Source organism: Primulina tabacum, chromosome 1, assembly GCF_025594145.1.
Source record: "Primulina tabacum isolate GXHZ01 chromosome 1, ASM2559414v2, whole genome shotgun sequence".
NCBI lineage: Eukaryota > Viridiplantae > Streptophyta > Magnoliopsida > Lamiales > Gesneriaceae > Primulina > Primulina tabacum.
In genome coordinates this window covers 47913703-47938383 of record NC_134550.1, presented here as the reverse complement: position 1 = coordinate 47938383, position 24681 = coordinate 47913703, and the positions used below count along the sequence as shown (strand labels likewise).

General features: G+C 39.8%; 1 protein-coding gene across 4 annotated transcripts; it reads right to left on the bottom strand.

The window, feature by feature from the left end:
* Positions 1-1044: 1044 nt before the first annotated feature.
* On the bottom strand, positions 1045-4650 carry LOC142545336 (E3 ubiquitin-protein ligase PRT1-like). 4 transcript variants are annotated; one of them, XM_075652465.1, is made up of 7 exons: positions 4507-4650; positions 3826-3854; positions 3564-3743; positions 3067-3462; positions 2742-2942; positions 2201-2319; positions 1045-1691 (listed from the first exon to the last, which is right to left on the bottom strand). In XM_075652465.1, exons 1-7 carry the CDS (start codon positions 4599-4601, stop codon positions 1317-1319), a joined length of 1395 nt encoding a protein of 464 aa, XP_075508580.1. In that variant the 5' UTR covers positions 4602-4650; the 3' UTR covers positions 1045-1316. The 4 variants fall into 4 exon arrangements, with proteins under 4 accessions (XP_075508580.1, XP_075508589.1, XP_075508599.1 ...); XM_075652474.1 differs by having other exon boundaries at positions 3826-3885; positions 4507-4634; XM_075652484.1 differs by lacking the exon at positions 3826-3854 and having other exon boundaries at positions 4507-4635.
* Positions 4651-24681: the final 20031 nt, after the last annotated feature.

Below are 24681 nucleotides of genomic sequence, written 5' to 3'. Positions count from 1 at the left end.
GACTTTATAAGAACAAACGAGGCAATATAGTCTTCTAGTTAACCAAAAACAAACGAATCATCAACTCCTCTTTTGAAAGAGACTGTGCATTTTAATCCAGTGCAAAAAATATTCTCTAGTTTAATATATGTTATAGGAATATACACAAAATTATTTTTATCATAAAAATGGGAGAACAACGTTTTTGGTTATGAAACTTATATTTTTTTTTTATTTTTGGTTTTATTATCGATCAATTCACAAATTTAGTCGACTAATTTCCGATTTTTTTCACTTTTGATCCTTTTTCATCGAAATGTAAATATGATATCAGAAAATGATAACGTAACAATAAAAAATAATGATGTAGAGAGCCGGACATCGTTGGCTTAAAACAGATCCAAGAACTCATTTTCTTCTGACCAGAAAAAAACTAGCAGTATTGAAACCTTTGCACAATCTTACTGGACTGTTTGCATAATATTTGATTTGCGGACGTGCCAGGTACAAAAACGCACCAATTTGTATAAAAACAACGAAAATCTAACTTCTAAGAATCACGACGATTATGAAAACTAAATTTGACCGTTCGTTATAGTTTCCTAAACAAATACAACATCAAAACGAAAGAAAAGACAATAGAACTTGATGAAATAAACTCTCAACAAGATATGTATCAACAAATCAGTAGGAAATTACAAAACCATGAAAAATATAACAAAATAGTGCTAGAATACGTATGAGGATGCTAAAATATAACTTGAAAAGCATGAAAAAGCTTGACTAAATCTATGAGAATTATGCACGCCTGGAGTTTTTGCGATGTGTGACGTGTCTTCCCTGTTGCTTTGGCCTATCATTTTCTTCTGAATGCTGAGCAGTTCTCTCCACTCTCCCATGATCCACGATCTTCTCCTCTTTTCTCCCACGATCTTCTCGACTTATCTAAATAAATTTGAATCGATGGGAATCTATCTACCACATTTGATGTGCTTTCATAATTTAATTGAGCCTTTATAATTAAATTTGACTTTCATAATTAAATATTCTAGCCCAAACAAGAACTTCAAAACGATAACTCTTATTATTGCTATACAAAAAGCAGTAATTTAAGTATAAAGAAAATTGTGTTTGGACAACCATTTTACATTGCATAATTTGACAAGAAGTGCAAGTATAGATCAAAACCACTTGTTGAGCCCGTATTCAGAGGTCAGACTTCGGTCCTTTTGAAGTTTGAACAAAGAAGCGGGCACCTATTTCGCAAGTAGATTTTGATGGCTATCCACTTTGAGAAGGCTTGAAAACACCAGCGTAGGCTTCAAATGACATCGAAATCAGAAATTTGCAGTGGAATGGTGCTGGCTGACGTTGTGATTTTCCTCTGTGTCAGAAGAGGTGACAAGAGTGTCGTTCTCAGCATCTTCGTTGGTGTTAACAGAAACATGCGTGGTGTTTCCTAAATCTCCCACATCATCACTCAGGGCATCGGAGAAGGCTGAAATGGCCTGCGATTGTCCTCTCAGCAGTGTCAACAACATCGTATGCATAGCACTAGATTTAAGGATTTCAAACTTGTGATCTGAGGTGTGTTGCTGATTAAACCGGCCATGAAGCTTGGAACTCGTGGAGTAACAAGTTTTACAGAGGTCGTAGCCTATTTCCTCTACACAGTCTTTGCATTTGTATCTATCACCAATTATTGGATACATCTGCAAGCAGGTACAGTTTTGGAGCATGATACAATACAAATCTGTGAATAACATGTGACAATAGAAAGTGTGCTAATGGAGCTTATTTTGAGAAAGAAAAGAAGACTAAATGAATTAGAAACCCTTGCAATGTTTATTGTCAAAAATGTAGAAGAGTTCCAGGTGAAAGTTCCCAATCACCTTGGCTCCTTTGTTTTTAAATTGTATCTCTCTTTAATGGCTTTTCTTGGTTCGATAAGATTTTTACCATATTGGAGGTTAGACCCTATCCTCCTCTATGTACCTAAGTTTCAGCTTTATATATATTTTTAGATTGGGGTCTGCCTTAATCGATGCTGATCGACAGTTTTGTTAGAGCCTCTACCTTACTGCTAGTACAATTTTTTGCTGGTTACCACAAAAAAAAAGATAGCTAACTGACTGCAGAAAAGATTAACAGATTAACAAAGTGCAAATTACTCGAACTGCAAATAATTTAATAACTCAATCAAGTTAGCAAATCAACATACCCCGCAAATGTCACAACCAACCCCAATATGGACCTTCGAGCTAGCATCCCACAACGGCAAAGGATCCTCTCCTGATGAAAGTTGAAAATGGACTTTCTTGTTATCAGCATCCGATGAGCCTTAAAACCACATGTTTGTATCAGAAATATTGGTACTCAGATGCACAGCGGTGGCATCAGGATCGTACAGTATGTCCACAAAAATGAAATAATTTTCAATGGCAGTAAGAAAAGAAGACTTCAGAAATTTTTGTCCAACTTGCTGCCAAGAGACAGATTTAAGAACCAATGCTTCAAACGTGTGAAGCAAAAATATAAACTGTAATCATTCCCCTAAATAGTCATCCATAGAAATAGGAAAATTCCATTACTAATGATTATTTTATCCACTTTCATTCTACGGATTGAAATTTTCTTTTTTATGCGTACAGTATATTAAAAGAACACATGCAAAAGGAAAGTGCAAATTGAACAAAACATTTCTACCATAAGATACCTAGTAACACAATCAAAATTACTAAAAATAAGCAATGAAATCATACAAGCACTTAGAGTCTCGCAAGGAAATTGCTCTTGTTTCATCAGTAGACCTTTACGCTTCCCATATTCTTTAGGGAATTGTTCCTCCAGAAAATGATCAAACTCCAAGCATACTTTTGGAATGTCACCCGGATGCGGATGTTGACAAACTTCACACATGAGCATCTCATTTGTTCGAGGGAAAATGCAGCATTTACAAAATACTGAAAATATTGCAGGTGATGTGGTTTAGACTTTAGAGGAACGATATTAATTCTAAGGTTGAACATGAAGTTTTTTACTTTTCCCATAAAAAGATCAGGAAGCAATGGTGTCAACAAATCATACCGTGACCACAATTAAGAACTGCAGGCCGGAAGAGCACCTGCTTACAGGAACCACACAATACTTCATCAGCTGAAACCAGCTTCCAAGCTCTAAGATTACTATTTCCGGGATTCGTATTTTTATCTTTGACACTGATAACATTAGTTGTCAAAGTATCTTCTTTGTGAGCTTGTAAGTTTGGCATGTCAGTCTCCGGGCGAACTGGATCAGGTCCAACCTGCTCCAATCTCCCCAGAATCTCCTCTTTTCCTATAGAACATGGATTGAGTGATGAATCAGCTCTAGATATGCATGGTTGCAAAGAATCAGGAGACTGGATCACAGGGTCTTCTGGTTGTACTTTGTCTGCGGGAACAATAAGTTGGGGCGAGAAGTAGCCCATTAACTTCTCATCTTCTGCAGCATGAAAAATCATCAAATTGCTTAAACGACTTGCTCAACTTGCATCCATTATTATCAACCAAGTACTAAAAGAACTGTAATACAGTAAAGCTGACCTAAAATTTGGTTTCCTCTTTTCTCATAGGCAACAGGATACATTTTCAAGAGCATCAAATGAAGTGTCTGACAAATTGAAGGAAAATGATAATACTGGTTCCTACATATTGGACAACGGGACTTGTGCAGACCATTCATGGACTTATGAATACACCAGAAACAGGAGATATGACCACAAGCTGTGACATATGAGAGGAAAAAATTAGTTACAAGCTAATATACCAAGGGGTTATGCATAGGTATAACGGAATAAAACTTTACCTAATACAACAGGCTTGTATAGAACATCTCTGCAGAAGAACATTGAAGAAAAAAGTTTAACTGCAGACAGAACTCACATGAGAAATTTCTGAAGAAAACAGGGGTGCATACAGGTGGAAGGAATGAACATGCACAGTAAATGCAATTTGAATATGTCCACGGAAATTCTTGGAAACTTCAAAGACTACATAACGGCTTAATATGCAAACCAAGCTGGTTTCTATCAGTTCATAGCAATAACAACTAGAAAGAACAAAGTGGAAATAATTTCACAACAAAGCAAATAGAATTACAGAAGATCCCAACAAACGAAAATTCTGGAAATCAACTGATAGCAAAAATAAAAAAGCGCAAATCGACAAACAAAGCGAGATGAAAGCACCAGCCAGCAGAGTAGTTCTCTCCTGATTCCGCACCATGAAAAAGTACATTCGTGCATCACTAAAAGCATAGAAAACACAAGGAACCGTCTTCAAAGAACACGCAAGATTGTTCATCAATTATTGGACCTTTTTCCTCTCAAATTCAGATAAATGGCAAACCCATGATGATTGCATAGGAGAAATTAACCTCGAATGGCACGACACCGCCGTATGACGAGCAAAAACAAACTGGCTCTTCGCGCAGACAAATTGGCAAATGAATGCGGGAAAAAAACATAGATATGGCATCGAAAATTACCGGCAAACGCAGCAGATAAACGCTTCGTGTAGCAGCTCCGATCCATCGTCATCGGATTCATTCTCCGTTGCTTTATATTTGTCCGAGAATTCCATATCAGCCCTGCGTGATAGAGAGGTTAAATCCAGAAGACGGAATTGATGGAAGAAAGTCAAGTAAAATGATGAGATATCTAATTATACCGGTTCAGCTAACCTTGTTACATTCGAGCCGGCCTTCGTTAAAAACCGCGCTTTTTTTTAAATATAATATCTAAATGTTTATAAAACATAACAACCAAAATTTTTAATATATTAAATGGTAAAATTATATTTTCATGATATAATTTGCATTTTTTAATTTTTATTATATTAACTGTAAATTTTTATTTTTAACTATGTAACTTGTATTTTTTTCGTTGTGGGGTTTTCTTGATTGGGGGTGAGTTTATGATATATCAGGAGTTCTTTAAGTGAGATGATTGACCGATCATCTTATACAAAACAAAAATCAAGAATAAATCTCCCTGTATAGCATAGACTCACCCCTTGATTAGAGTCAAGCTTGTCGGCTGAAAATTGTTTATGTGACGGCCGCAAATGCTGTGAAACGTTCACTACTCGTTTTTCTTAAAAAATACTAGAAATTTTTTCCTTTCCAATTCATTCAGCCGCAACACTACGCATTTAAAAATAAACCAACAAACTATTATTTGAAAATAAAAAATAAAGTAATTCAAAGCATAAAATCGCAAAATGTCAACCAACCTAAACTAACATTATTTCAAAAATAAACATACTCACAAAAAGCTCTCAAAAGCATCATAAGTCATAAAAATTCTTAAGTAATCATAAATCATAAACTTATTTTATTTCCAGAAAACAAGCGACGGTCCTCAGGTTGTGTGCACCTTCAGTCCAGCAATATCAACCATCAAGACCTCCAATAACATCAATCTCGTGCTCACCTGCATCGATCACACCTGGTGAGTCTATTGACTCAGTAAACATTAACCATGATAGCAAGTAATACATATACATTCACAAGCAACAGTAAAAATACTTTTAATGAAATAACTTTTCATGAACATGAACTTTAACGTTTTTCTTTCAACTTATCATATCATATTTCCTTTCATCATATTCGTATACGTTTTCTTTTTTATCGAATTCAGATCCTCAATTGTGACTTTCGTATTAGGTGTAGGTCGATGGATCCATCTACGTTTTACCACGGTACTGGGCGACAAGGACATCAGCGACACTCTCACCCATCAACTGAGCCTTGACCTTAAATATCATCGAATCATCATATTGGTCACAATCAATTCACCTCCTTTAATTTTTCATATTTCTATCACTTATAAAAATTCAAGTACATATAAATCCTTGTTCTTTTAAACAAAGTATGCAAAATATCGTTTAGCATTAACGTTTCAGCGTAAAATTCCATAAACATTTTAACATTTATTACAGCATTCAGGGCACTGCCAGGACGTCTAACATTTTTCAAATGTGAAATGACCGTTTTACCCCTGAAACACTAACTTTCTCAATTTATCCTTAAAATGACGACCCAAATCATTCCAAACTTAACCTAACACTTTAAAATACACCCATAAATATTTCTTAGGCGCAAAATTAAGCTCCTCAACTAATTTCTTAATTCGTTTTAAACTTAGACGTACATCCCGATTTTGATTCGTATCGATTCGAAACTTAACCGAACTTGAACCAAAACTTATTAACACCTAACCATACATTATTCAACCTAAAACAAGCCATTTAAAACCATATAACAAGCCTAGGAACCTTCTAAAATTTTATGCACAAAACCCTAGCCCTAATTAGTTCGATCCCTAGCTTGCCTCGATTCCAGCCCCTTAGCCACCATGTCCAGCCCATATTTACCCATTCTAGGACCATGCCCGACCCCTAGGGACCCTACTGGATAGCACCTACCCATCCTAAAAGCCGCAGCCACTCAAACTTTTTCTCACAAGCGGTACCCGCCGAGCCCTTCGCTCTCAGCTAGCATCGGTGGCAACGCCACTCTATAGGCTAGTGTTCCAATCCTCTCCAAAATTTCAAATGGTCCTATGAACCTCGGACTGAGCTTTCCTTTCTTGCAAAATCTCATAATACCCTTCATAGTTGCTATTTTCACAAATACGTGGTTGCCTATGGCAAACTCTAGCTCTCTTCATCGCTTGTCGGCATAGCTCTTTTGTCGGCTTTGTGCAGTCTTCATCCTATCACGGATTTTGACTACTAGCTCCGTTGTTTGCTTGATCAAGTCTTGACCAAATTCTTTTCTTTCACCAACCTCGTCCTAATGTATAGGTGATCTACACTTCTTTCCATAAAGTGTCTCGTAAGGAGCCATTCCTATAGACGATTGGTAACTACTGTTATAGGTGAACTTCACTAGAGGTAACTTCGGTTCTCAACTTCCTTGGAAATCAATCACACGAGCTCGGAGTAGGTCCTCTAAAATTGGAATCACTCTTTCAGATTGACCATCGGTTTGAGGTTGGAATGTTGTACTGAATAACAACTTCGTCCCCATCGCTGCATGCAGACTCTTTCAGAAAGATGATGTGAACGTCGGATCTCGGTTAGAAACAATGGACACAGGAATCCCATGCAGACGGACTATCTCTTGAACATACAGCTCTGCATACTGTGTCATGGTGAATGTCATCTTGATAGGTAGAAAGTGTGCTGATTTCGTAAGACTATCAACTATCACCCAGAAGGCATTGAAACCTCTAGTAGTTTTCGGCAGTCTCACAACAAAATCCACAGTAATATTTTCTCATTTCCACTCGGGAATAGGAAGTGGCTTAATCATTCCGACTAGCTTCTGATGTTCAGCCTCAACTTGCTGGCATGTCAAACACTCGGACACAAAACGTAAGATGTCTCGTTTCATGCCCGGCCACCAATAAAACAACTGTAGATCCTTGTACTTCTTCGTACTTCCAGGATGAATGGAGTACGGGGTATTGTGAGCTTCCTTCATAATAACCTCTCGCAGTGTATTGCCACTAGGAACCCATAGTCGATCTCATTATCGAACTACGTCCTCCTCAGAATACAACTTCCGACCCTTAGCTTCATCTCTCAGTCTCCATTTTTGTAATTTCTCATCAGAAGACTGACCTTCTTGAATTCTAAACCTCAGAGTCGACTGAACTGTCATTTTATCAAGATTGGGGGCCTCGCCCCTAGCATAAACCGCGAGCTCGAATAGCTGAATCTCGGACTGCAGTGGTCTTTGAAGTGATAGTTGAATAATGATTGCTATCTTTTTACTCAATGTGTCCGCTACTACATTAGCTTTTCCTTGATGGTAGCTAATATCGCAGTCGTAGTCCTTTACCAACTATAACCATCTTCGTTGCCTCATATTCAACTCTTTTTGGGTGAAGAAGTACTTCAAGCTTTTATGGTCGGTGAAAACCTTGCACTTCTCCCCATATAGGTAATGTCTCCAAATTTCAGTGCAAACACTACTGATGCGATCTCTAGGTCGTGAATCAGGTAATTATTCTCATGAACCTTCAACTGTCTAGACGCATAAGCTATAACTTGGTCATTTTGCATTAGGACCTAAAACCAAGCTTCGAAGCGTCCGTATAAAGAACATACTCTTCTTTCCCCGATGGCATCGAAAAAACTGATGCTGAAGACAAAGCTCGCTTCAACTTCTCAAAACCCTCTTGGCATTCGGATCCACAAATAAATTTTGCATTCTTCTTCGTCAAAGAGGTCTAGGGTACCGCAATAGATGAGAACCCTTTAATGAACTTCCGATAGTAGCCTGCTAGACCCAAGAAACTACTGATCTCGGTTACGCTCTTTGATACTGGCCACTCTCTAACTGTCTCGACTTTTCTTGGATCAACTTCAACTCCATCTCTAGAAATGATGTGGCCTAAGAACGCCACTCTCTCGAGCCAAAACTTACACTAGCTGAACTTAGCGTATAACTTTCTATCTTGAAACAATTGTAGAGTCGTTCTCAAGTGCTGACTATGCTCTTCTCGGCTCTTTGAGTAAATCAAAATGTCATCGATGAAGACTATGATGAATTGATCCCGATACGTCTGAAATACGCGATTCATAAGATTCATAAAGATCGCTGGCGGATTGGTCAACCCAAATAGCATGACCATAAACTCGTAGTGCCGATATCGACTCCTAAAAGCCGTTTTATGAACATCGTACTCTTTCACTTTCAATTGATGGTATCCCAAACGAAGATCTATCTTCGAGAAACTCGATACTCCTTGAAATTGATCAAATAAGTCTTCGATTCTAGGCAAGAGATACTTATTCTTGATGGCGACTCTATTCAGCCGGTGGAGTTAAAGAAACGTCCTCAGGAAAGACACTAGGAAAGTCTCTGAAGACCTCAACATCTTCTAGCTTCTAACTGACAAGAATGGGTGACGACGTAACACATGCTAGAAAAAGCTTGGCAGCCTCGCTTCATAAGTTTCCTCGCACACATGCAAGAGATAATGTGTAGCATTTGCTTGTTCCTCGCTGCCTCAAAGACAAAATATTTCCCGCTGGGTGGTCGAATAGACACTGACCTCTGCCGAAAATCTATCGAAGCTCCATTCAGCGATATCCAATCCATGCCAAGTATGATGTCGAATTCAGGGATTGGGAGTACGATAAGATCTGCCGGAACCACATCCTTTTGCAAACAAAGCTCCAGATTCTTCACAATGCTCGAAGTGACAATTTAATCACCGGAACTTTGAAGCTCAATCTCATATCCTCGGTTATAATATTTAGTCGATTGACGAATGTTTCGGATATGAATGAGTGTGTAGCTCCCAAATCCAGCAATGCGTAGGTAGCGACACCTAGAATGAATATCCTTCCTGCGACGAATACACCGTCAAATCTATTCGTGTTGAAACTTAAGGAATTTCTATCACTATTTTCCCAAAAAATTTCGAAAAATACATGCTTGGAGCCTAAGTTTTCTCGAAAAAATTGCATTTGAGTCCCATCAATTTCCAAAATTGCATTCTAACTCCTTAAGTTTTCGCAAATGGCATTTCCAACCCTCAAGAATTTCGAATTCTACAATTTGGGTCCTAAAATTTCGGAAATTGTTGATTTAACCCTTAGCATTTTGGAAACTGCAAAACAGTCCCTAATTACCTAAGATTTACAAAACAGCCTCTAGACTTTTAAAATTTGTTGCATGTCACTGAATTTTTGAAAATTCCATATTCATCCTAAAATTTTCGGCTTATCTCAATTTCAGCCGTTGGACTCCTCAAAAATTCGGATTAGCCCCTGAATTTTGGCTATTACAATTAAGCCCCTTTAAGTTTCGAATTTTTTCTATTTGGTCCCCATAATTTTCAAAAATACCATACCTGCCCTTATTCTCGTTTTTCTCAATTTCAAGCCTTAAAATCCTTATTTTGATTTAATTAATTCTTTTGCGTTATTAATGCTTATATTTAATGCTCAATTTCTATCATTTTATGTGACCCCTTAAATCCAATTATAGTAGAGCATGCAACCTAATTTCTTATAGGTTCTTCATTATCCCAATCAATCCTCATAACCAATTTAATATTTCATGCAATAAAAGCAATATAAAAACGTTAAATAACTAGGTTACCAGTGATTAGAGTCGTGTCTGGCTCTTCCTCAGCTTCTTTAGCATGCATCACATAATATCTTCCCACAGTTGATCCTCTCTTCTTCGGGCAATCAACAGCTTTATGTCCCTCTTCCTTGCATATGAAGCACATATATGATCCCCACATGTACTTGCCATAGTGTAAGCGATTGCATTCTTTGCATAATGGCCTCTCTTCAGGTTTTGATGCTCCAGGCTGTGGTGGATTTTGTTGTCCCGGCTTCTTCCATTGTCCTTGGGGCTTTGTTGCCCTTGAGCTTTCAGAGGCCCCGTCAATTTTCTATTGACTGGTTGAGAGCTCTGCTAGTGCTAATGCCTCTTGCACTGCATCTCAAAGTCAATATCTTTCAAGGGCTTGCTCAGCTTGGATGCGAAGACAGTGGCAGCTGCATAATCCGCCGATCGTATCATCATCACATCACGGCATATGATAGGTCGAAGACCATCCATAATGTGTCTTAATTTCTCAGCAGCATCCCTATCAATAAAGGGTACAAAGTGGCTACCCCTATCAAATCTTCAAAACGAAAGAAGACAGGATAGACTTTGATACCTCAACTTATTTCTTGATTGCTTCTTTGTTTGGTTGATTGGTTGCAATAAACCCCTCCCCTAAAAAACTCAGCCACAGTCGTGTCTCCTTGACGGAGAGTCATAAATTCCCTCTTCAAGCGTTGTCGAACGTCAGCAGTAAAATATTTTTCATAGAAAATGTTCTTGAATTGCTCCCAAGTGAGTGTGGCAAGATTGACTCCATATTCAACTCTTTCCCACCAAAGAGAAGCGTCTCTCGCAGCATATATGTAGTACACTAACTCGGTCAGCATCTCTCATATTTAGATAACAAAAATGCATCTCAAAAGATCGAATCCAACCCTCAGCAGCAAACGGGTCGGTGGTGCCAGAAAATTCCTTCTGACTCAGCCTTCGGAACTGATCATACATGTCGTGCTGTGGCCTCGGAGCATTCTGAGCCTGCTGCTCAAAGAAACGTGTCATGCCCTCAAGAACACGAGTAGCAGCATCCCCATTAGGAAGTGGGAGTGCATTTCCTTGACGATCCCCATTAGTCTCAACTTGCCTATCGGTATCAGGTGCGCGTCTAGGAGGCATTATATCTGAACATTTTCCAAATTATAAACGTAACCAACATGCATTTAAATCTAAGTTTCTAATCATCCAGCATATACTAATACCTTTTTAGCAAGTTTAAGCATACATAACATTTAACCTCAAAAAGCTTTTAAACATGTAACGTAAACGTATAAACCATGTAAACATGCATGTATCATCATAAAAATCATGTAAAGCAATTAAACTTACAGACTTGAGGCTTGACGTCTTAGCTCTCCGGAACTGGCGGTAGCACAACCCTTTGCAGGAACATTGCTCTGACACCAACTATAATGCCCTAGATTCGACGACTGTCTCCACTGTACCAAGACAAGTCTTTTCAGCGTGCTTATGTCCTCACTCACACGCACCCTAGGAAACTTCCCAGAGGGTCACCCATCCTAGAATTGCCCAAGTCAAGCACACTTAACTTTGGAGTTCTTATGTGATGAGCTACCGAAAAGAAGATGCACCTTCTTGATATGAGTAGCACATATCAAATCTTTTAAGCCTCCCTCAACTGCACAGTCTCATACCTGAAAAGTTTTTGGAATCCCAATCCTTCTAATGTAAGATCAGTTCATTCATGTTCCTTCACCTAGAAGCCTGCTAAGATCCGCTCATTATCCGTGCAACCTCATGGCACCGGCGATCACCCCCGCTCTTGTAATGCCCGAGAATTTTGTTATTGTAATCGAAAATTATTTGTTGATAATTGATGTGATTATAGACAGAAAAGAACAGACCTGGAAAGACGAAAAGAAGACGTGAATTATGTGCGAGGAATGAGCCTCACGCATATGCGTGACCAAGCCGGGCGCATATGCGCGGAGTAGGCAGAGAGCCTCGCGCATATGCGCGACAAGACCAGCGCATATGCGCGAGTATGGCAGAGAACCTCGCGCATATGCGCCGGGAGAGGGCACGCATATGCGCGAGCTGCCGAGAAGACACGCGCCGAGACAGAATGTCTCGCGCATATGCGCCGAGGAAAGTCGCGCATATGCGCGAGACATGCAGTACATAGAGTGAGCCACCTAGCCTTGGACATGCAGGATATATATATCAAAGTTCATTTCCCTTGAAACATTTAGAAAGAAAGAAACGAGAAAAGCTCCGAAGAATCCTTACGCTTTTTCATATTCAAGATTTGTGATTTTACAAGATCCGTCTGTCTGATTTTCAATCCGACTTCAGTACTGTGTTCCTATCGACGAGAGCTTCAACTGGATGTAAGTTTTCTTATGTTTCCATATAATTTGAAAATCTGATATGGAAGAAATCACGATATGACTGTTATTATGTGTTCCTGAGATTGTTGTTATCGTATAATCGAAACCGGATTGAAGAACGGATACCGTATGAAATTGTTATCATTTTCAGATTGAATTTGATTAAGATTATACATATTTGATATCAGATTGAGTCTATATCGATTATGAGTTGTTGAGAGTGATATTTGTCGATTAGTATTTCTGGGTATATTGAGATTATGTAGTTATGCTGTTGAAACATAATTTGATTGAGTTCTGATTATATCCAGTATTGATTTGAGTGATATATTGATATTATACTCCTCGACATTGTCATTGCCAGATTGAGTATTGACAGATTTGAATTCGAGACTTCGACTTCGTCAGATCGACAGAGAAAGGTACAAATCAATGTCGAACCGGGAAGATACGACTCGAGTTAGATTGGACTTGAGTTTCCCAAAACCACATACTTTACTTTATCGAATTGATATTTGCAATTCATGATATTGATATGCTTAGTCTATTGATTTATAGTAGAGCATATATGGAGTCATGGGCTGATGTGCCTTATTATTGGCTGAGTTGCCAAATCTTTGGCAGAACCGCCAAGACACTAGACTTTTGGTGTATCGATGTTGCGTAGGAGCGGATCGACTTCTATTACGGAGATTCGATACAGAATGCCAAAGTCTGTGGGCTGATGTGCCTTATTATTGGCTGAGTTGCCAAGTCTTCGGCGGAACCGCCAAGACACCAGACTTTTGGTATATCGATGTTGCGTAGGAGTGGATCGACTTCTATTGCGGAGATTTGATACAGAATGCCAAAGTATGAATTAGACCGGGATCCCTAGATTAGGAAAGAGTCGAGTCAGAGATTACGAGTCCAGAGTTTATTTACAGCTTTATATCGATTCATGTCTTTTATATTTGATACATGTTATTGATATCAGTTTCATGCTTTTATATCTGTTTATATGATTGCATGTATACGTTGTTTATACTGGGATAATATTCTTTCTGGAGTTATCCGGCTGTTGTTGTGTTTGTATGTGTACATGGCAACAGGTGAGACAGGATCAGGGTCACGAAGAGGATGAGAGATTCAAGATTAGCGTGGAGATCCGGAATTAGAGTAGATGGGTTTTCAGTACTTGATGTAGTGACTGAACATTAGTTTGAAATAAATGTACTTTGTACAGGACTTGTACTTTACTGTTGATATTTATATCAGACTGATTTCATTATGTTCCGCACTTATGTATTTTAAAAAAAAAATTTAGACCCAGATTAATTAAATAATCCTAATAATGATTAAGAAGACGAATTAGGTTTGGGTCCCCACAGCAGGTAGTATCAGAGCAGTAGGTTCCTTAGACTGAGATAGAAGCTAGTGAGCAGGGTAGATTGAGTTTTCTTTCCTATTTTTGCTAGGCTTACATGTTTTACTGCTTTGAAATGCATGTTTACCTGAATATCTGATTTGATTGGGAACATGTGTTATTGAGGAATGAATCAGAACCGATTCTTGATCAGCAGTATGATGATCAGAGGAGGACTGAAACAGATTTGTTGTATTTGGTTACTAATCCTTTTGGTAATCAGATATGCCTCCTCGAAGAATCCCAGAACAAGGAAGTACCTCGATTAATCCGATGGATGATACAGTAACGCCTATGGAAACACTACTGAAGAGATCTCAGTTGTTTGAATCGTCGACTCTGAAAGACACTGAGACTTCTGTTGATTTTGAGAGTGGCGATAGTAGCAGTGGGAAGAAGAAAGATCATTTGAAAGCTAGAGGAAGACAATTTAAGAAGTCTGGTAGTGGTTCATCCAGCTCAAGTGGTTCACGACAAAGCCAGAGTTATACCGGAGTCTGTTGTAGAACATGTGGAGGGAGACATCCCACAGAACAATGCTACAGAGTATATGGTAATTGCCGTATCTGCAAACAGCCGGGACATCTTGCAAGATTATGTCCCCAGAGATGTTCCCAGAGATCCCAGGGAGCAGAGTCATCTGGATCAGTGGCTCAGACTGATATACGATCATCAGATGTTCACTTCTTCCAGCCACCACCGACTACTCCTCAGTCACAGCGGAGGCCAGGAGGAAGCCAGACTGTTAGCCAGCCTCCTAGACAGCAGGCCAGAGTATTTTCTTTGACTGAAGAGCAGGCACAGGAAGCACCAGATGATGTTGTTGCAGGTAACTGTTCTTTATGTGGTTATCCTACTTACGTATTGATTGATACGGGTGCGTCTCATACATTTATTTCTGAGCGATTTGCATTGAGTCATGCATTGCCCGTTGAGTCTTTATCAGCTGTAGTATCTGTCTCTTCACCTTTGGGGAGAGGTCTTGTATCAGTGACGTCTGTTAGACATTGTATGCTACAGTATGATGGACATGAGATTGAGTTAGATTGTATCGTACTTGGGTTGTCCGATTTTGATTGCATTATCGGTATTGATATGCTGACCAAGTACAGAGCTACGGTTGATTGTTTCCACAAGATTGTGAGATTCAGACCTGATATGGCTGATGAATGGAAATTTTACGGTAAGGTTTCTAGATCGAGAATTCCTTTGATATCTGCGTTATCTATGACTCGATTATTACAGAAAGGAGCAGAGCGATTCCTTGTGTATTCAGTTGATGTACTGAAATCGAGCCCATCATTGGCTGATTTGCCAGTGGTCTGTGGGTTTGCTGATGTTTTTCCAGATGAGATTCCGGGTTTGCCTCCGATTCGAGAGATAGTCTTCAGCATTGAATTGATACCAGATACAGTTCCAATTTCTAGAGCTCTGTACAGAATGGCACCGATTGAATTGAAAGAATTGAAAGAGCAGTTGGAAGATTTACTGGCCAAGGGTTACATCAGACCGAGTGTTTCTCCTTGGGGTGCTCCAGTATTGTTTGTGAGAAAGAAGGATGGTTCTATGAGACTCTGCATTGACTACCGGCAACTGAACAAGGCTACGGTAAAGAACAAATACCCTTTGCCTCGTATTGATGATTTATTTGATCAGTTGCAGGGTTCTTCTAAGTATTCCAAGATCGATCTGAGATATGGATATCATCAATTGAGATTCAGGGATTCTGATATCTCAAAGACAGCTTTCAGAACCAGGTATGGCCATTATGAGTTTATTGTCATACCGTTTGGTTTAACCAATGCTCTAGCTGTATTTTTGGGTTTGATGAACCATGTATTTCAGAAGTATCTTGATGATTTCGTGATTATATTTATCGATGATATTCTGATTTATTCCAAGAATATGATTGATCATACTGAGCATTTGAGGACTGTATTGAGAATTTTGAGAACTGAGAAATTATATGCAAAGCTGTCTAAATGTGAATTCTGGCTGAAACAAGTTGTATTTCTGGGTCATATTATATCTGGACACGGTATTTCTGTTGATCCTAGCAAGGTTGAGGCTGTGATCAGTTGGCCTAGACCGACATCTGTGCTAGAAATACGCAGTTTTATGGGTTTAGCAGGCTATTACCGACGATTTATTAAAGATTTTTCGAGTATTGCTAAGCCTAATACTCAGTTGACTCAGAAGAATGCACCATTTGTATGGTCTGAAGAGTGTGAATCCAGTTTCTTAGAGTTGAAGAAAAGATTGACCAGTGCTCCGATCTTGAATATTCCATCAGGTACTGGTGATTTCGTTGTTTATTGTGATGATTCTCACAGAGGATTGGGTTGTGTTTTGATGCAGCGAGGACATGTTATTGCCTATGCCTCGAGACAATTGAAGCCACATGAGACTCGCTACCCAATTCATGATCTTGAATTGGCAGCCATTGTATTTGCACTGAAGATATGGCGACACTATCTATACGGTGAGAAGTTTGAGATCTATTCTGATCACAAGAGTCTCAAATATCTATTTTCATAGTCCGAATTGAATATGAGGCAACGAATATGGCTTGATTTGCTTAAAGATTTTGATTGTGAGATCAAGTACTATCCGGGGAAATCTAATGCAGCAGCTGATGTACTGAGTCGAAAGGTATGTTCTTTATCCTTATCGACGATTGTTGTTTCGAATTTGATTGAAGATTGCTGTTTGTTTGGATTAGTATTTGAAACAGATTGTAAACCATTGAGACTTTATGCTATTCAAGTCGAACCAGAGCTGATTTTGAAAATTAAAGAAGCTCAGAAAGTTGATCAGAATGTTCAGAACTCGATTTTGATTGTCAGAGCAAGGCATCGATCAGAGTATCAGGTACGTGATCATGTACTGTATGTAAATAATCTTCTAGTTGTGCCAGATGTTTCAGATTTGAGACGACAGATATTGTCAGAAGCGCACAGTAGTCGATTCAGTATTCATTCTGGTGGCATAAAGATGTATAATGATTTGAAAAGACAGTTTTGGTGGAAACAGATGAAAGCTGATATTACTGAATTTGTATCCAAGTGTCTGAATTGCCAATAGGTAAAAGCGGAAAGAAAGAAACCAGGAGGGTTATTACACATCTTGTCTATTCCTGAATGGAAATGAGATCACATTTCTATGGATTTTGTGACGAAGCTACCGCGTTCCTCCAGAGGTTGCGACGCGATTTGAGTTGTGATTGACAGATTGACCAAATCAGCATGTTTTATTCCGTACAAGATGACGTACAGACATGACCAGATGGTAGAGATCTATGTCAGAAAATTGGTCAGATTGCACGGAGTGCCGAAGTCGATTGTTTCAGACCGTGATCCTCGGTTTACTTCGCACTTTTGGCACAGTTTGCAGCAAGCTCTAGGTACGAAGTTACATCTGAGTACCGCATATCATCCACAGACTGACGGATAGTCAGAGCGGACTATCCAGACATTGGAAGATATGCTGAGAGCTGTAGTGCTAGATTTTGGCACTAGTTGGCAAAATTCTTTGCCACTTTGTGAGTTTTCGTACAACAACAGCTATCAGACGAGTATAGAGATGGCACCGTTTGAAGCATTGTACGGCAACAAGTATAGAGATGGCACCATTTGAAGCATTGTACGGCAAGACAGACAGGCCAAATATGCCAATGTTCAACGTAGACCGTTGGTATTTGAGGCTGGAGACCGAGTATTTCTGAAGATTTCTCCTTTCAGAGGCGTTGTCAGATTTGGTAAGAAAGGGAAGTTGTCTCCACGTTATATAGGGTCTTATGAGATTCTCGAGAAGATAGGAGATCGTGCATATTGACTCGCCTTACCGTCTTCTCTATCTGGAATACATGATGTCTTTCATGTATCTTTATTGCGGAAGTATCTATCTGATGTATCTCATATTATTCAGTCAGATGAAGTAGAACTTGATGAGACACTGAGTTATTTTGAGAAGCCGATTCAGATTCTCGATCGTAAAGAAAAGCAACTCAGAACGAAGACTATTCCACTTGTGAAGGTTCAGTGAAGTCGACATGGCATTGAAGAAGCTACATGGGAGACTGAATCAGATATGAGACAGAGATTCCCAGAGTTATTTCATTGATGTGAGTTTTCTGTTTAGCTTCTATTATACCTTCTCATTTGATATGATTTGATTGCCAGTGATTTCGGGGACAAAATTGTATCTCAGGGGGGAGAAATGTAATGCCCGAGAATTTTGTTATTGTAATCTGAAATGATTTGTTGATAATTGATGTGATTATAAACGGAAAGGAACAGACCGGGAAAGACGAAAAGAAGACATGAATTATGTGCGAGGAATGAGCCTTGCGCATATGCAAGGAGTAGGTAGAGAACCTCGCGCATATGCGCGACAGGACCCGCTCATATGCGCGAGTATGGCAGAGAACCTCGCACATATGCGCCGGGAGAGGGCACGTATATGCGCGAGCTGCCAAGAAGACATGCGCCGAGGAAGGTCGCGCATATGCACGAGACGTGCAGTACATAGAGTGAGCTACCTAGCCTTGGACATGCAGGATATATATATATCAAATTTCATTTCCCTTGAAACATTTAGAAAGAAAGAAACGAGAAAAGCTCCGTAGAATCCTTACGCTTTTTCATATTCTAGATTTGTGATTTTACAAGATCCGTCCGTCTGATTTTCAATCCGACTTCAATACTGTGTTCCTATCGATGAGAGCTTCAACTAGATGTAAGTTTTCTTATGTTTCGATATGATTTGAAAATCTGATATGGAAGAAATCCCGATATGACTGTTATTATGTGTTCCTGAGATTGTTGTCATCGTATAATCGAAACCGGATTGAAGAACGGATACCGTATGAAATTGTTATCATTTTCAGATTGAATTTGATTAAGATTATATAGATTAGATATCAGATTGAGTCTATATCGATTATGAGTTGTTGAGAGTGATATCTGTCGATTAGTATTGTTGGGTATATTGAGATTGTGCAGTTATGCCGTTGAAACAAAATTTGATTGAGTTCTGATTATATCCAATATTGATTTGAGTGGTATATTGATATTATACTCCTCGACATTGTCATTGCCAGATTGAGTATTGACAGATTTGAATTCGAGACTTCGACTTCGTCAGATCGACAGAGAAATGTATAAATCAATGTCGAACCGGGAAGATACGACTCGAGTTAGATCGGACTTGAGTTTCCCAAAACCACATACTTTACTTTACCGCATTGATATTTGAAATTCATGAGATTGATATGCTTAGTCAATTGATTTATAGTAGAGCATATATGGAGTCATGAGCGGATGTGCCTAGTCATAGGCTGATGTGCCTTATTATTGGCTGAGTTGCCAAGTCTTTGGCAGAACCGCCAAGACACTAGACTTTTGGTGTATCGATGTTGCGTAGGAGCGGATCGACTTCTATTGCGGAGATTCGATACAGAATGCCAAAGTCTGTGGGCTGATGTGCCTTATTATTGGCTGAGTTGCCAAGTCTTCGGCGGAACCGCCAAGACACCAGACTTTTGGTGTATCGATGTTGCATAGGAGTGGATCGACTTCTATTGCGGAGATTCGATACAGAATGCCAAAGTCTGAATTAGACCGCGATCCCTAGATTAGGTGTGGGGCCCTTAGCTCCTAATCGTTATTACAATGCAATCTGATTAGGGTTAACTAATTACAGCGGAAAACGAGTTTAAATTTTCTTTAAAATGAGTCCAAATCATTTTATTTGAATACTAAAAATAGTATTTCATCTCAAATCATAAAATACGCCCACACGTAATCAAAGTCAATCACGTACAAACAACTCATATCCTCGGGACATGCCCCGGTATATAGATACATATACATATATACTGGGAACAAAACATAAACCTCAACTCAAACTGTGACTCCCTCCAGAAGCACCCTCTCCGGTCTCCTGATATCCTGGAGTACCTGCCATTGTCCACACACAAAGACAACAACAGCCCCCCTTGGGGGTGAGCAAAGCTCCGTATGGAACAACCAATCATATATACCACAAGTATCTAAACAATGATATATAGTATACAATGCATGTATGTCGTGGAGGTATCAGGTCAAATGCCCATCCACTAAGCACATGTCAGAATCAATCGAATCGCTATCAAATCAATGCTCGAGCTGGCACACCGGCCAATATGGGATACTCGTATGATAGCGTCGGCAAAGCGCCATCAAATCCCAAATCTCATATCCAATCATATGGGGCCACAATTGTCTATGCTTTACGGGTCATATAATACCGGCATAGCGATTGTGTTCACAAACCCCGGAATCCAATCAAATCATATCAGGGTATCCAAGGATCATAGCTCAACGTGCATGTCATGTATCGTATAGTACATATCAAAACTAAAATCAGAAAAAAGGATCAGAATACATCGAATACAATGGAACAGATGTCATAGAATCAAACAAATGCGGATACGAATCTCGCATCTTGCTCTCCAATTCCCACGTTGATTCTTCAACACCATGTCGTGTCCATTTCACTCGTACTAAAGGAATCGATTTATTTCTCAATTTCTTCTCCTTTCGATCCATAATTCGAACAGGTTGTTCGACATAGGAAAGAGAAGGATCAAGTTCCACCTCATCAGGTGCAAGCGCATGTGATGGATCCGGTTCATATTTCCTCAACATAGAAACATGAAATACATCATGAATGGCAGATAAAGCTGGTGGTAATGCCAATCGATACGCAAGATCACCAACTCGATCCAGAATTTCGTATGGACCAACATAACGAGGAGATAGTTTCCCTCGCATGCCAAATCGAACAGTGCCTCTAAAGGGAGATATTTTCAAAAACACTATGTCACCTCTCTGGAATTCCAAGGGTCGTCTTCGTTTATTCGCATAACTCGTTTGACGATCCTGAGCAGCTTTCATCCGCTGCCGAATCAACTGAACCTTATCGTTCATTTCCTGTATCATTTCAGGTCCAGTCAATTGTCTCTCACCAATCTCATCCCAGAATAACGGTGATCTACATCGTCTCCCATTTAGAGCTTCAAACGGTGCCATACCGATACTCGTCTGAAAGCTATTATTATAAGAAAATTCAACCAATGGTAAGGCATCTTGCCATCCCATTCTGAAGTCCATCACAATCGCACGCAACATATCCTCTAAAGTTTGAATCGTACGCTCAATTTGGCCATCAGTTTGAGGATGATAAGCAGTACTCATAGCCAAACGTGTACCCATCGCCTCCTGAAAACTACCCCAGAATTTAGAAGAAAATCTGGGATCACGATCAGATACAATCGAGACTGGCACACCATGCAGTCTCACAACATTCTCAATGTATAAACGGGCCATTCTCTTATAAGGATAAGTCCACTCATACGGAATAAAATGCGCAGATTTGGAAAGCCGATCAATAATCACACAAATAACATCACAGCCCTTGGGCGAACGAGGTAAATGAGTCACAAAATCCATAGCGATATGTTCTCAATTCCATTTCGGGATTTCAAAACTATGGAGCAATCCTCCCGGTTTCATTCTCTCGGCTTTTACTTGCTGGCAGACAAGACATTTCGAAATAAACTCAGCAATGTCCTTCTTTATACGTTTCCACCAGAATTGAGGTCTCAATGTCAAATACATCTTCCGACCTCCAGGGTGAATACTGTATTTGCTACAATGTGCTTCTCGAAGAAGGGCAGATTTCAACTCAGAGTCGTCAGGAACTACCAGCCGACCACTAAGTCGTAAAGAACCATCAGAAGAAATCTGAAATCCAGACTGGTGTCCAGCAGATACAAGTTATTTCGACTTTTGGATCTGAGCATCTCTTCGTTGGGCCTTTCGTATTTTAGATATCAAGTTCGGCTCAATTTGCAATGCTGAGACAGTGACAGAATTCCAATTCGAGTGAAAAGTCCAACCAGAAGTACATATATCCTCGTGTACTTTGGCGACACTGACAGAAGTTAAAACAGAATCATGAACTTTCCGACTCAAGGCATCCGCAGTAACATTCACCGATCCAGGGTGATATTGAATCTCACAATCAAAATCCTTCAGGAGATCCATCCACCTGCGTTGCCTCATATTCAGATCAGATTGAGAAAAGAGATATTTCAGACTCTTATGGTCCGAATAAATAACAAACTTTTCTCCATACAAGTAATGACGCCATATTTTCAGAGCAAACACAATGGCAGCCAATTTGAGATCATGAACAGGATAACGTGTTTCATGAGATTTCAATTGACGAGACGCATAAGCAACCACTTTGCCATGTTGCATCAGAACACAGCCTAAACCTTTACCAGATGCATCTGTACATACCACAAATCCTCCGGTACCTGAGGGAATAGTAAGCACAGGTGCTGTGGTCAATCTCGTCTTCAATTCAAGAAAACTAGCTTCACATTCATCTGACCAAATGAATCGCTGATTCTTCTGTGTCAGTTGAGTAATAGGTTTAGCTATTTTCGAAAATCCCTCGATAAAACGTCGATAATATCCCGCTAAACCCATGAAGCTACGGATCTCAGGAACATTCATAGGTCTCGGCCAATTCAATACAGCTTCGACCTTCGTAGGATCAACAGATATGCCATGTCTCGAAATGACGTGGCCCAGAAATACCACTTTGTCCATCCAGAATTCGCATTTGGACAATTTAGCATACAAATGACTAGTACGAAGAGTTTGAAGTACCAGTCTAAGATGTTCAGCATGCTCCTTTTTCGATTTTGAATATACCAGAATATCATCAATAAACACAATAACGAATCGGTCAAGATAATCTCGGAAGACACGATTCATTAAATCCATAAAAATAGCAGGAGCATTCGTGAGACCAAAAGGCATAACCAAGAATTCATAGTGGCCATACCTCGTACGAAAAGCAGTCTTGGGCACATCTTCGTCTCGAACACGTACTTGATGATACCCAGAACGAAGATCAATCTTCGAGTATACAGAAGTACCCTGAAGCTGATCAAACAAATCATCAATACGAGGAAGTGGGTACTTGTTTTTCACAGTAGCCCGATTCAGTTGCCTATAATCGATACACATTCGCATAGTACCATCTTTCTTTCGAACAAATAAAACTTGAGCTCCCCAAGGTGATACACTCGGTCGAATATACCCCTTATCGAGAAGATCATGCAATTGTTCTTTCAATTCTTTCAATTCCAATGGTGCCATGCGATAGGGAGCTTTAGAAATAGGCGCAGTCCCCGGCACAAGATCAATACTAAACTCAACTTCTCGATGAGGAGGAAAATCAGGAATCTCATCGGAAAATACATCCGTGAATTCTTTCGCAACAGGAATCTCAGATAAAGAAGACTCCTTCTTCGAAATATCAATAGCGTAGATAAGATAACCCTCATCTCCGCTAGTCAACAATCGGGATATTTCCAAGGAAGATACCAATGGAATTTTGGCTTGGGAACCCTTGCCATAAAAATTCCACTTGGGTCCATCAATCGGTCGAAATCGAACCACTCCATGACAACAATCAACAGTAGCTCGATTTTTTGTCAAGATATCCATGCCAACAATACAATCAAATTCAGAAATACCACATTATCCTCATATATCAATACACAATTATGCACAACTTTCTCAGACAAAATAATCTTCCCTGCTGGCGTGGCTATCGACAAAATATCATACAACGGGGTACACTCAATATCGTGAGATGCAACAAATGCATGAGATATGAATGAATGAGATGCTCCTGTATCAAATAAAACACGTGCAGGATAATCGCAAAGCTTGCAAATACCTGCAATCACGCCTCCAGGAGCTTCTCTCGCTGATCCTCAGTCATGGCATACACTCTCACTTGAGGAGGAACTTGGGCACTCTGACCACCCAATCCTCGATATCGTGGGACACTCAACTGCTGAAAAGATGGAACAGGAACAGCAGGTCTCGTCATAACAGGGCCACCTCTAAATCCTGGCTGGGGTTGAGCAGAAGTTGTACCCCTGTTTGGACATACTCGAGAGAAATGGCCTTCCTGCCCACATTGATAACAAGTACCAAACATACCTCGACACTTCTCGATAGTATGTTTACCTCCACAATGACTACAATAGGGAGCAATCACAGGACTCCCTCTCTGTGATCCACTGGAACTCGAAGAAGACGAAGAAACAGATCCAGTCTTCTTGAACTTCTTACCTCTCGGCCTCAAAGTAGGCTGCTGAGCTGACACCGGAGGTGGAGGAGTATACTGTGGACCTCCTCTCCTAAGTCCAGCCTCAGCTGCCTTGGCTCGTTCCACTGCCTCTGCGTAGCTGGTAGGCAATCCAGAAACAACATAAGTATATAAAGCAGGATGTAATCCATTTACAAACATGTTATATTTTGCCCTCGCATTCCCAGCTACGTGAGGTGCATACTTCAACAGAGTAGAAAATTTCGAAGCATATTCTGCAACAATCATCGTTCCCTGCTGCAGACTATTGAATTCATTCTCCTGAGCAGTATAATAAGAAGGAGGGGAATACTGCTCCAAAAACTGGGCCTTGAAGACATCCCAAGTGACTTCAATCCCGGCCTCTTTCAATCCAATCTCAGCGGCTTCCCACCAAGATTTAGCTCGGTCTTTCAGCTGATACAAAGCAAGTTTCAGTCTCCGAGCCTTGGAATACTCAACAATATTAAACAAGTGCTCGATATCCTTCAGCCAGGCCTCAGCTCTTTCAGTACTCTCAGTGCCAAAGAACCTCGGTGGTTTCAG